General features: G+C 38.0%; 1 protein-coding gene across 8 annotated transcripts in view; it reads left to right on the top strand.

Moving 5' to 3' along the window:
- Positions 1 to 13893, top strand: part of MAPK10 (mitogen-activated protein kinase 10) — a 328152-nt gene that overhangs the window by 297288 nt on the left and 16971 nt on the right. For all 8 annotated transcript variants that reach the window (XM_030819097.1, XM_003265855.3, XM_030819096.1 and 5 more), the window contains one exon: positions 13456 to 13519. In XM_030819097.1, coding sequence (XP_030674957.1) covers positions 13456 to 13519 — 64 coding nt within the window. The remainder of the gene's footprint in view (positions 1 to 13455; positions 13520 to 13893) is intronic.

Genomic DNA, 13893 nt, shown 5'->3' with positions numbered 1-13893 from the left:
GACATCCTCCTTGCTGCACCCCTGCATGTTAATTTCTGTGGTGACAGCACACCTATTCTCCTGCAGCCTCCATTGCTCAATGTGAGTTGTTCTCTCTTCCCTTAGAATTGTGCATCCCAGAAATTTTTTCTTTATAGCCCTATTTCTTTTCTCTCTGGGAGTCTTATCTTCCACCACAGCCTTAATTTTAATTATCATAAATGGCTCAAATCTACACATTGTCCCATACAGCTGGCCTGAGTTCCAGATGTATAAATCTAACAGTCACTGGAATTGAAATTGGCATTGCAAAATCAACATATTAAATATTAAACTGGCCATATCTCCTCTCCACACCAAATCTATGCTTCCTCCTCCTTCCAATTCATGGCAATACTTTCTATCCAGGTTTTCATCTGGATAATGAGATACCTTGGAGTCTTTCTTTCTATTCCCTCAGCCGCCTTCACATCCAAGGTGGCTGGAAAATTTAATCAATTTGCATTCAAGGTAATTATTAATAGGTAAGGACTTAATACTGCCATTTAGCTCATTGTTTTCGGTTGTTTTGTAAGTTCTTTGTTCCTTTCTTCCCCTCTTTTTTTGTCTTTTTTTTCTGATAAAATAATTTTCTCTGGTGGTATGCTTTGATTCCTTACTTTGTATCTTTTGTGTCTCTACCATAAATTCTTACTTTGTGGTTACCATGAGAATTACAAAAACATCTTATAGTTATAATAAGCTACTTTAAGCTGATGACAACTTTTTGCTTGCATTTTAAAAAAAACTATAGTTTTACTCCACCATTCCTCCCACATTTAAAATTTTTGATGTCACAACATATTTTTATGTTGTGTATCCCTTAACTTTTTTTTTTAAATTTTACTTTAAGTTCTGGGATACATGTGCAGAATGTGCAGGTTTGTTACATAGGTAAACATGTGCCACGGTGGTTTGCTGCACCTATCAACCCAGCTTCTAGGTTTTAAGCCCGGCATGCATTACGTATGGTCCTAATGCTCTCCCTCCTCTTGCCCCCAACCCTCTGACAGGTCCTGGTGTGTGATGTTCCCCTCCCTGTGTCCATGTGTTCTCATTGTTCAACTCTCACTTATGAGTGAGAACACGCTGTGTTTGGTTTTCTGTTCCTGTGCTAGTTGTTAGTTTGCTGAGGATGATGGCTTCTAGCTTCATCCATATCCCTGCAAAGGACATGAACTCATTCTTTTTATTGCTGCATAGTATTCCATGGTGTATATGTGCCACATTTTCTTTATCCAGTCTATCATTGATGGGCATTTGGGTTGGTTCCAAGTATTTGCTATTGTATATAGTGCTGCAATAAATATATGTGTTCATGTGTCTTTAGAACAGAATAATTTATAATCCTTTGGATATATACCCAGTAATGGGATTGCTGGGTCAAATAGTATTTCTGATTCTAGATCTTTGAGGAATCACTACATTGTCTTCCACAATGGCTGAACTAATTTACACTCCCAGCAACAGTGTAAAAGCTTTCCTATTTCTCTACAGCCTCGCCAGCATCTGTTGTTTCCTTTTTAATAATCTCCATTGTAACTGGAATGAGGTGGTGTCTCATTGTGGTTTTGATTTGCATTTCTCTAATGACCAGTGATGATAAGCTTTTTTTCATATGTTTTTTGGCCACATAAATGTCTTCTTTTGTGAGGTGTCTGTTCATGTCTGCCCACTTTTTGATGGGGTTGTTTGTTTTTTTCTTGTAAATTTGGTAGATTCTGGATATTAGACCTTTGTCAAATGAGTAGATTGCAAAAATTTTCTCCCTTTCTGTAGGTTGCCTGTTCAGTCTGATGATAGTTTCTTTTGCTGTGCAGAAGCTCTTTAGTTTAATTAGATCTCAATTGTCAATTTTTCTTTTGTTGCAATTGCTTTTGGTGTTTTAGTAATGAAGTCTTCGCTCATGCCTATGTCCTGAATGGTATTGGCTAGGTTTTCTTCTAGGATTTTTATGGTTTTGGGTTTTACATTTAAGTCTTTAATCCAACTTGAGTTAATTTTTGTATAAGGTGTAAGGAACAAGTCCGGTTTCAGTTTTCTGCATATTGCTAGGCAGTTTTTCCAGCTTCATTTATTAAATAGGGAATTTTTCCCCATTGCTTGTTTTTGTCAGGTTTGTCGAAGATCAGATGGTTGTAGATGCCTTAACACATTATTGTAGCTATTATTATTCTTAGTAGTTTTTTTTCTTTTCACCTTCATGGTAAAGATATAGGTGAATTACATACCACCATTACAGTATTAGGGTGTTCTGAGTTTGACTGTGTACTTACCTTTATAAGTGAGTTTTACACTTTCACATGTTTTTGTGTCACTAATTAGAATGCTTTTCTTTTAGCCTGAAGAACTCTCTTAAGCATTTTCTTGTGAGATAGGTCTGGTGGTGATGAACTCCCTCAACTTTTGTTTTGGAAAGACTTCATCTCTCCTTTTCTGAAGGACAACTTTGTGGGGTACAGTATTCCTAATTGATAGTTTTTTTATTTTATTTTAACATTCTGATTATATTGTCCCATACACTCCTGGCCTGTAAGGTTTCTGCTGAAAGATCTGCTAGCTTGATAGGAACATTCCCTTAACTGTTATTTGCTTCTTTTCTCTTGGTGCCTTTAGGATCCTTTCTTTGTCTTTGATTTTTGTTGATTTCATTATGATATATCTTGATGTAATCTTGCTTGAATTGAATCTGATTAGAGAACTTTAACTTTCCTCTACCTGAATATGTCTTTCCGGAGATTTGAAAACATTTCTCTTATTATTTCCTTAAACATACTTCCTACCCCTTTGTCTTTCTCTTCTTGGACTAAAAAATGTGCTCTTTTGATGCTCTCCTGTAAATCACATAAACTTTTTCTATTTGTTTTCATTTTTTCTCTTCTGACCATATATTTTTAAATAACCTGTCTTCAGGGCTACAAATTCTTTCTTTTCCTTCATCAATCCTACTATTGCATTTTTCATTTCATTCATTTTATTCGGCAATAGGATTTCTGTTTGTCCTTGAAAAATAATTTCAATCTCTCTATTAAATTTGTTTTATTTATTGTTTTCTTGATTTTATTAAATTGTTTCCCTGTAATTTTTTTGAAGTTTGTTGAGCTTCCTTAAAACAATTATTTTGACTTTTTTGTCTCTTAGTTTATATATTTCCATTTCTCTTGAGTCAGCCACTGGGAGATTTTTGTATTTTTTTTGGTGGTTTATGTCACCTCAGTTTTTCATGTTTCTTATTTCCTTACACTGATGTCTGTGCATCTGAAGAAGTAAGGGCTTATTCCAGTCTTTGCAGACTGGCTTTGTCTGGGAAAACTCTTTATCAGTCAGCCTTTCCATAGAACCTGTGCATGCCATTTGGTGTGGTCTAAGGGTAGGCCTGCTGTTGGAGTCCTCAGGCAGGTTGGCTGGGTGTCTGGGTGCCTGGGTCAGCAGTTGGGTGGGTCTATAGGGTTGGGCCTAAGTCTAGATCCAGAAGTGTGGACCTATTGATTGAATCCACATGGATTGGCCTAAAGCCTGGGTACACAAGGACAGACCTGTTGCCTATGTCTGCAAATATTTGCCTACATCTGCAGAGGCTGGCCTTATCCTTGAGTCCACAGGGGCCTACTTGGCTCTGGGATTGGCTTTGAGTCTGAGTCTGCAGGAAATAGTTACTGGGATGGATCTGATGTCCAGGATTACAGGGGACAGCCCAGTGCTGGAGAAGTTCCAGAGGCTGGGCTGCTAAGGTAGACCTGGCAGTAGAGTGGCCCAGAGAGCAAGTCTGCTGTATAGACCTTGAGCCTAAGGCTATAAGCCCCTGATCAGTGCTTGGAAATGTGTGGAAGCTCAGTCCACAGGTACTAGCCTGGTGTCTAGGGCTGTAAGGGTCTCTTTGGTGCTGGGTTTTTCTGTGGCAGGCTCAGTGTTGGGGTCCAAGGTAAAGGCTGATGCTCACTTCTTTCTCCTTCCATCATGTGGAGGGTATCTGTCTCCATGCTGTGCTGTCTGGTGTTGGGGGAAAAGTGAAGCAGGTAATGTGAAACTGTCCTTCCTCTCTCTCCAATGCATCTTTTCTTGTTTCTGTGCTGTACCCAGGTGCTGAAATCTCTCACCTGGTTGCCTTCACTTCTGTGAAGGTATTTTTGTGTGCAGATAGTTGTTCAAATTGATGTTTCTGTGGGAGAGGGAGCACTGGAGAGCCTTATTTTATCATCTTGCTGACATCTCTTCAACTCATACTCTTAAAAGGCATTTATTTAATCTGTAGTAGTATATTATTTAATTTCTGTTTGAGAACACAGACATAGTTCCTGAAACTTGCTGAAGCAATTTTTAATAATCAACTGATAGTACATCACAAAGTGCCATATATCTACTTTTAGCAGGCAATGAAGTTTTTGGTAATTAGAAACCAGGTCATTGCTTAATGCATAGTAAAGTCACATTACTGAGAAATCATAGGAATTAATTATATCTAATCAATTCTTTTGATAATTGTGCATATTGCAATAATATCTTCATTATTTTGGCTGATTGTTGGTAAAACTATTTGTGAAACAAAGACTGAGCTCCATTTTGGGGTAATGAACTGCTGTTGGTGCCACAGAGAATATAAGGTTTTAGAGAAAAATTGAACATGCTAAACTGTGCCATTAGCCAAATAAAACCATAAAAGTGCATATCATTTTGTGCTACATCAGAGTCATTTTACCAAAATTTTTATTTTCTAATTAAAAGGTGAAAATTTAAGAAGTCCTAGTCATCAAATTAAGAAAAAAAATTAGAAAACTCTATGTGTAAAGATTCAAGGAAATATAAAATCAAAATGTTGCATATTTCCTTAATGGATTTCCTGTTCTATCTAATTTTATACTAAGATATACCCTTCTTGCTTAAAGCCTTTTAATAAACCATGCATCTTTTGACAATCATCAAACTGCCAAGCTTAATAAGAAAAAAACAAAGCATATTTCAGTAAGATACTATCGGGGAACCTGCCCCGATAATCACATAGGTTCTTTTCTATTTTCCTAAGCGTTGGCTGGCTTGAGAAATAAAAAGACAGAGTACAAAGAGAGAAATTTTAAAGCTGGGCGTCCGGGGGAGACATCACACATTGGTAGGATCGGTGATGCCCCACAGGCCACAAAAACCAGCAAGTTTTTATTAGGGAGTTTCAAAAGGGGAGGGAGTATACGAATAGGTGTGGGTGACAGACATCAAGTACTTAACAGGGTAATAGAATATCACAAGGCAAGTGGAGGCAGCGCGAGATCACAGGACTACAGGACTCAGGCGAAATTAAAATTGCTAATGAAGTTTTGGGCACCATTGTCATTGATAACATCTTATCAGGAGACAGGGTTTTGAGATCAACCGGTCTGACCAAAATTTATTAGGCGGGAATTTCCTCTTCCTAATAAGCCTGGGAGCGCTATGGGAGACTGGAGTTTATTTCACCTCTGCAATCTCGACCATAAGAGACAGGTACGCCCCGGCGGGGCCAGTTCAGAGACCTACCCCTAGGTGCGCATTCTCTTTCTCAGGGACGTTCCATGCTGAGAAAAGGAGTTCAGCGATATTTCTCCCATTTGCTTTTGAAAGAAGAGAAATATGGCTCTGTTCCGCCCGGCTCACCGGCAGTCAGAGTTTAAGGTTATCTCTCTTATTCCCTAAACAATTGCTGTTATCCTGTTCTTTTTTCTTTTTTATTTATTTTATTTTATTTTATTTTATTATTATACTTTAGGTTTTAGGGTACATGTGCACAATGTGCAAGTTTGTTACATATGTGTCCATGTGCCATGTTGGTTTGCTGCACCCATTCCTGTTCTTTTTTCAGGGTGCCCACATTTCATATTGCTCAAACACACATGCTGTACAATTTGTATAGTTAATACAATTATTACAGGGTCCTGGAATGATATACATCCTTCTCAGCTGACAGGATTAAGAGATTAAAGTAAAGACAGGCATAGGAAATCACAAGGGTATTGATTGGGGAAATGGTAAGTGTCCATGAAATCTTTACAATTTATGTTTAGAGATTGCAGTAAAGACAGGCATAAGAAATTACAAAATTATTAATTTGGGGAACTAATAAATGTCCATAAAATCTTCACAATCCACGTTCTTCTGCCATGGCTTCAGCAGGTCCCTCCATTTGGGGTCCCTGACTTCCGGCAACAAGATACAGTATCATTTACTTTGATCCAGATGTTGAATTAATAATGAGTGCACACACTGAGATACAGCGCTATTTAAAGTTTTGTTGACATTTTAAACAAGGCAGCAGAACACAGGGATATCCTTAATTAGGACAAAGCAGACAAACACCGACAACTTAATGGACTGTCATATGGTTCAGAGCATGAGTGGTAGGGAAAAATGTCAGTTCAGGACTCAAAGAAGAATCAAAGGAACAACTTTGTACAACTTAGATTTCTCATATCTGGTTTTTATCTCTTTAGAGATTCATGTGTTTAGAGGTCTTTGATGTCCACGATACTTTGACAAAAAGTGTTTAAGAATATAAGTGTTGACTGCTCGTATGATAGTTGCCAGCTCTAGCTGTATGTGTAGACTGACAGAAAATTGGAACAGAAATCAGTGTTTGGCAGGCTCAAATTTGTCTTTAATGAATATCTTTTACAGGTGTCAAATTATCCAGTTTAATGATTCTTCAACCATAAGAATTCCATTATTCTGTCTTTTCCCATAAGAGACCATAAATGTATTCATCTGTCACTAATTAACTCTGTGATTGTGGGCAAATCAAATATGCTTTCTCAGTTTCTATGTTCTCATTTGAAAATCGAATATTGAATAAGGGTGGCATTAAATAATCTCTGAACTTTCTTTTACCACTAATATCCTATAATGCTGTTGAAAAAGATACTTCCCATGTATCTTCGAGAATTACAGGGTCTTTGAGAATTATCTCAAAGACTCAGTAAAAATAAATTCACACATTTTACTCAATGAATATGACTTATATATATGGGATAAAATGAAGACATAAGAAAGAGCAACTTTTTTTTTTTTTTTTTTTTTAGACGAAGTCTCGCTCTGTCACCCAGGCTGGAATGCAGTGGCATGATCTTGGATCACTGCAAGCTCCACCTCCCAAGTTTATGCCATTCTCCTGCCTCAGCCTCCCGAATAGCTGGGAATACAGGCACCCACCACAATGCTCGGCTAATTTTTTATACTTTTAGTAGAGACGGGGTTTCACCGTGTTAGCCAGGATGGTCTCGGTCTCCTGACCTCATGATCTGCCCACCGTGGCCTCTCAAAGGGCTGGGATTACAGGCAGAAAGAGCAACTTTTACCTTCGAAAGCTCAATTAGGAATTGAACAGGTACTTGTTAAAGAGATCGCTTTAGTAGAAAGTCATGGCCAACAGCAAGAACTCCATAGAATGCCCGCAGAATCCATATTTTTCAACTATAGATTTATAATGTAGAATTCTACTCTTGTCTGTACTGTCTGCCAACAGCCATATTTTATAGCTGAATTTTATGTTTCTAAAAATAGAGAAAATGGAAGGAAATGCTGACGTGCTGTCTCAGAGAAGCAAAAGGTACAGCTGCAATTGTTGAAACCTCAGTGGCAGAAAAACATTGCAATTCAGTTGTTTTCTCTGTCCTCAAATTACTGTATAGCTTAGATCTCTAATATGCCATGTCACAACATTGCTGTGTAGAGTGTCCACATATTTATCCTCCAAACCATAACACTTAAAGGAGCGAAGGGCGTAAGGGCTACTAATAATTACAAGGACAATAAACATAAAGTGGAACTATTTTCTACAAACTGGGAAATATGGTCACCCTATTGGCTTATGTTTCTATTTCTTGTTTTACAAAGATGTCCACTTTAAATATTGTTTTATTAGCCTTTATTTTAGATTCAACAGTATTGACACTTGCTCTAGCTTACTCTTTAAATTGGGTTTTAATAAAAGTTTCATCATGAATTAGCTATATGACTTCATGATATATTTTTTAAATTTCTTTGAATCTTAGTTTCCTGACTCTGAGGATTATTAGGGTCTATATAAAGACAGCTTAATATATGGTGGTTTCTCAGAAAAAAAGTGACTTCCTTTAACTAGAGAACAGTGTTTTTCTTTTATCAAGTTCTCAGAGACTTGAGAGAATAGATGTGAGATCATTATAGTTTTTCTAGTGTCACAATTGTTCTATAGTTTCTTTCCTTTTAATTATATTGGTGTTGAGGATCTTTTTCTACATTTTATTCAATTGTTTAGGTGATGTCTCATATTAACGTCCTCCACCGAAGACCTATCTGGATCTTTCTGGGGGTGATAGCAATTTAAAGTTTGGAAAGCTTTCAAAGGGTTCAGAGGCATGCTTTCTATCATGCCTTTCTGGTGCCCTGCAAGTCAAAATCTTCATGTGCTTCATTTGCAAGAAACGGCCAGTTACTTGCTTTTTGTGAAATTCTACTCGCTTGACTTCTGTAACATTGCAATATTCTCATTTTTCATGTATTTCTCTAGCTATTCTCTTCTGCCTTAGTGAACTTACCTTTCTCTGTCCAATCATTAAACTTTGATTTGGCCATTTACTCTCTATACCCACATATCTTCCCTAGGTGACCTCATTCACTGTCGTAGTTTCAACAAACATCTCTTGCTGGTAGTCTCAAATCTATACATCTCTAGCCAACAGCGTTCCTCTGAACTTCAGATTATATACTTAACTTTCAAATCAACATCTCTTCTCACATAACACTTAGGCTCACCTCTCTACCAATCTCATTTCCCCTTTTCCATTCTCTATTTCTTTAGATGGCTTCACCAACACGATCATCTTCCCAGGTACTCAGCTTAGAAATTGGGGACTCATATTCTTCTCTCCCATCACATACGTTCAATCAAAAACCAACTTCTGCCAAGTTTATTTATTAATTTTTATTAATTATTCCTGAATCTGTGTCTTTCATTCACCCTCATCTTTTTTTTTTTTTTTTTTTACCACAGTCAGAACTTTCAATATTTTTTATAGATCATGCAATGGCTCCCTACCTCTTCTCTCTGCTTACAGTTGCATCTTTCTTCAATCCAGCTGTAAATTTGACTGTTCCGTTCTCTTACATTCTTCAGCAGATTCTCTTCTTCTTTCTTCCATATCATGATACCCTGGATCTTTTTTTTTTTTTTTTTTTTTTTTTTTTGAGACAGAGTCTCATTCTGTCACCCAGGCTGGAGTGCAGTGGCACAATCTGGGCTCACTGAAACCTCCACCTCCCGGGTTCAAGCGATTCTCCTGCCTCAGCCTCCCGAGTAGCTGGGATTACAGGTGCCTGCCACCATGCCCAGCTGATTTTTGTGTTTTTAGTAGAGGTGGGTTTTCACCATGTTGGCCAGGCTGGTCTCGAATTCCTGACTTCAAATAATCCACCCACCTTGGCCTCCCAAAGTGCTGGGATTACAGGCATGAGCCACAGCGCCTGGCCCCCTGGATCATCCTTGATCCACCCTTTGTCTGACCCTTCTGCTTCTCTAGGTACAGCTCTTATATCTTGTCACTTCTGACCACATGTTTTATTTTACTGTGACAAAATTCCTTCTTGTTTTCTTGGCATGCATGTACACACAGAGAAACATATGCACCACCACTACCACTACCACCACCACCACCACCCCTATTCTGTTTTCTGCATACTGTGACTTGGCTTATAATGTGCTCTTGGCATGGAGTCACTTTTTTCTTCCTTCTTTTATCTTGACAACCTCCCACATATCTTTTGCTCATTGAATAAGCATCACTTTACTTCAGGAAATCAAATCCAGGCTTTGTTAGGACTTCTCCTCCCTGTTCCCTTAGACCATATACAAGTTTCTATCATTTATCATGTTGTATACTAATGATCTGTTTTGCATCAGTCTTACCCCAGTAAATTGTGAACTCCTTGTGGTCAGCAGTCACATTATTCAATTTTGAAATCTCAGTTTTTTATATCATCTGCCATGTGTTAGGTGCCCAAGACGTTCATTGAATGAATACATTTAATAAAGAAATAAATAAATTCTAGTATTTATTAATTCATAGTGACCACGTACTTGTTTGTGTTTTTTTCCTCATTTAATTGAAACAATTTGGACATGTTTCATCAGTATAAAATTAATATAATTGACCACCAGTATAAATTCATATGAAATTAACCATCAATAAAAATATGTCTAATCCATTTTAAGTTATTGTTTATGCAATGAATATAAATTTGTGTTTGAATTTCTGCAATAATTTCAACCAAGGAAGTAAAGTTCAAAATAATATGAAAGAAGTTTACAGTCTTTTGAAAAAATATTCAAAGGGTGAAAGTCACAGGCCCTGATAACTCTTCATATACTATCCTTAATTTCCTCTTATCCTTCATTTCTCGCATCTCAATTAACTCTTATCTGCTAAACTCTCCTAAAATACTCTCTCAACAGACATCTCTGGGGCATTTTTCTTTATTCCCACTCCTCATTTTTTTTTTTTGTTTAGATTGTCACTTAGTAAGAGAATAATTCCTATTAAATAAGATGGGGAAAGAGCACAAGTGAGTGCTCAAATACCAACTTCTCTTTAGCGGAAGGAGGCAGGGAATGTTTTGGACTATCTCATCCTGATGATTGCCGCCAAGCACTTATATTTATGTGTGTTGTAACATTGCTCTCTCTGGATTATTGGTCAATTATTCTTTTATATTGTCACATAGAAGACATCTGTATGTGGATGTGCCCTTTCACTGGAGGTGACATTCGCATTTCCTCTTCAAAAAACAAACAAACAAAAATCTGAATATGTAGTAAATTTGCAGAGGCCTTTGAACAAATACTATAAACTCAAGTGTGTTTAAAGCAGCCCTCTTGGTTTGTTGAAAGGAAAAATCTTGAACTCAGCGCTTTGCATTCCCTCTTGTAGTTTGTTTGTGATTAGCGTCTATGTACTTTGTGCTTTATATATCAGCAACAGCTGTACACTGAGGCTCCCAGGGAAACCTCCTGAAAATAGCTTTGTTGCAAAAAGAAAATGGCATTTATGAACTTTGGCAGGAACTGTACTCTTGAGCCATGTTCAATTTTAAAACTTGAATGGAAAAATGCACTGCATGGAGAAGCCAGCCAGGCAGGATCATGAGCTGGATCTATTGTTAGAAGAAGAAGAAGGTGCCAACAGCTCAGAGGGCTCTGGGGGCTCTGAGAGCTTATGTACACTGTGTCCTGCAGGGGTCCTGGACAAGGCCACTTGGATAGGGGCCTAACCACAGCATTATACCTGCTCAGGAAGAAGCAAAGCCGGAAATTTACCACTTGGCAAAGCGTCTTTACAAAACCAGAGTTTGGCTTTGTGGTAGCTTCCTTAGGTAATGGTTTCACAATTTTTCAAAAATAACTTCATTTTACTCATTCTCTCACTAAGTCAGAATGTTTCTATTATTTGAGAGTCCTTTATAGAGGTGGAAGGTTCTACCTCAATCAGGTCCTGAGAGCAGTGCCTGACTATCCCAGTTCCATCACCTATATATGGTCAATGTGTTGTGTTCTTACTACTGTCTGGGGTGGTGTGAGAGTCTCATTTTGCTTAGTTGTCAGTGCTGATGGCTGCTGAGAGCTGCTCAGACAGCCACATCTGAATTGCAGTAGGTGAGGTTTACAACCTTCTGCCCCAGTATCAGTCAAACGTGCTAAAAGAATGTCTGGCTCTGTGAGTAGTTATTTCTCAATACCTCAGTATTATGCTAAGTTACTTCACCACAGCTGGGCAAAGTCTTCTATTTTCATAGCCAGATACTTTGCAGGATGTGAGGCCCCAGCATGCCAGGGCTAGGATGAATATTTGTGTCTGTCGTGATTCAAGCTACCAGAGATTCTGCATGAATTAGAGAAGGGTCACTTTAGCCCGAGGGTGCTGTTCATGAGCCAAAAAGCTCTCACAGAAGCCAGAAGCTATCTCTGAAAATCTTGTCCAGAGCTTTCCTTACTATAATAGCCATTTTTGAAAGGTCTGAGTCCTAAAGGGGTTGCATCACTCTTATTGAGTGACTCTTTTAGTTTTTCACAAAAACTATTGCTTTTGGAGTATTGGACGGGGTAGCAAAAACTTGATAGCTCTTCTTTGCGCTCAATCCGGTGCCAGCCAGTGTAGTCTCTCAGCCTCATCTTTCTCTACCTAATGGTGATTTATTTTTCCAAGAGCCTTTTTTTTTTCTTTCCATGTCACTAGGCCTGAACTGGAGCTACCCTAGCCACCGTGGTAGATCTCCCAAAGTCTAAATATCAGGAAGAAGAGGTCAGAGAATTTATTTGAGATTCTACTTCCTGGTAGGCACATAGGTTTGTGAAAATCCCTCCTTTTCCACATTTGAACTCCACGTGGGAAGAGAAATGCTGGCTCTATAAGTCAGACTGTAGGCCCTATCGCATCATCTCTGCTAGAGAGGACTAACCAAGGGCCATTCAGGGATTCAAGGTGACCCACCTCTACAGTCATGGCAGCTTCTTCAGGTTAAAACAAACAAACAAACAAACAAAAAAGCTTAAAATCATTTAAGTATAGCGCACACAGCAATATACAAAGACATTCTATGGTAATTTATGAAAAAAAGGTTGATTTGATCTCAATTTTTTTTATATTGAGGACTAGTACTATGGTCTGTTGAGAAATATTATAAACTTTTCTTTAGGGAAGGTCTAAAATAGAACAAAATCTTATTAGCCTAGAAGAATTTTAGTATGGTTCTGTTATAAGGCAAGTGAATGAAGGAAAAGTAGCTTCTGGGCCATTGTAATCAAGTGTTTTGTCTGCTTTTTAAAAGACCAGTCATTAATTGCTTAGGCGTGGGTTCTAAATCAGAAGATGTCGGAAAGTGAGCTCTCAGGATTTGCGTTCTGCTGCAAATATTGCAGCAATATTGGGTCAGAAGCAAATATTGCAATATGAATGAATCCTCCGTAAGTTTACAGGAATTTTTTTTTTTTTTTTTTTTTTTTTTGAGATGGAGTCTCGCTCTGTCTCCCAGGCTGGAGTGCAGTGGCGTGATCTCCGCTCACTGCAAGCTCCGCCTCCTGGGTTCACGCCATTCTCCTGCCTCAGCCTCCCGAGTAGCTGTGACTACAGGTGCCCGCCACCGCGCCCGGCTAATTTTTTGTATTTTTAGCAGAGACAGGGTTTCACCGTGCTAGCCAGGATGGTCTTGATCTCCTGACCTCACGATCCACCCACTTCTGCCTCCCAAACTGCTGGGTTTACAGGCATGAGCCACCGCGCCTGGCCTACAGGAAAATTTTAACTTCTGAACTACTGTAATTACCTCATAACTTATTTACGTTTCTAATCACCAAAATTAATGAGGGCAAGGTATTCTCATGCATTATAAGAGTTTAGTTATGTTTACATTATCACACAAATATTATTATTTGTTTTTATTTGGCAGCCTCCACCTCAGATATATGACAAGCAGTTGGATGAAAGAGAACACACAATCGAAGAATGGAAAGGTAAGTCTACTACTTAAAAAAGTATACTTTTTATTTTATTGAACTCAGAAAGTATCACCAACGCTTTTCCTTGTAAAACAGTTTACTAAAAGATGATTTGCTGACTGCTATTCTCTTAGACCATTTTTAAAGCTCCTAAAACTTTATCTGTCTTTTCATGCCAAAAGCAATGTCACATTTGCTCAAGAATGAAAGGCATTTACCATTGATACCTTTTAAAATGGTACTGATAGTCAGTGTTTGTCATTGTGGGGGGCAAGCTTTAGTTCAGAATTCCAGAATAAAACTTTCAATGTTTGTACATAAAATCATCATATGAAACATGAAATTAAAATTAATTCTGAGATGGTTTTAGACTTTAGAAAATAAAAGTT

This window comes from Nomascus leucogenys, chromosome 9 (assembly GCF_006542625.1).
Source record: "Nomascus leucogenys isolate Asia chromosome 9, Asia_NLE_v1, whole genome shotgun sequence".
NCBI classification, from domain to species: domain Eukaryota; kingdom Metazoa; phylum Chordata; class Mammalia; order Primates; family Hylobatidae; genus Nomascus; species Nomascus leucogenys.
This window is presented reverse-complemented; position numbering and strand designations above follow the sequence as displayed.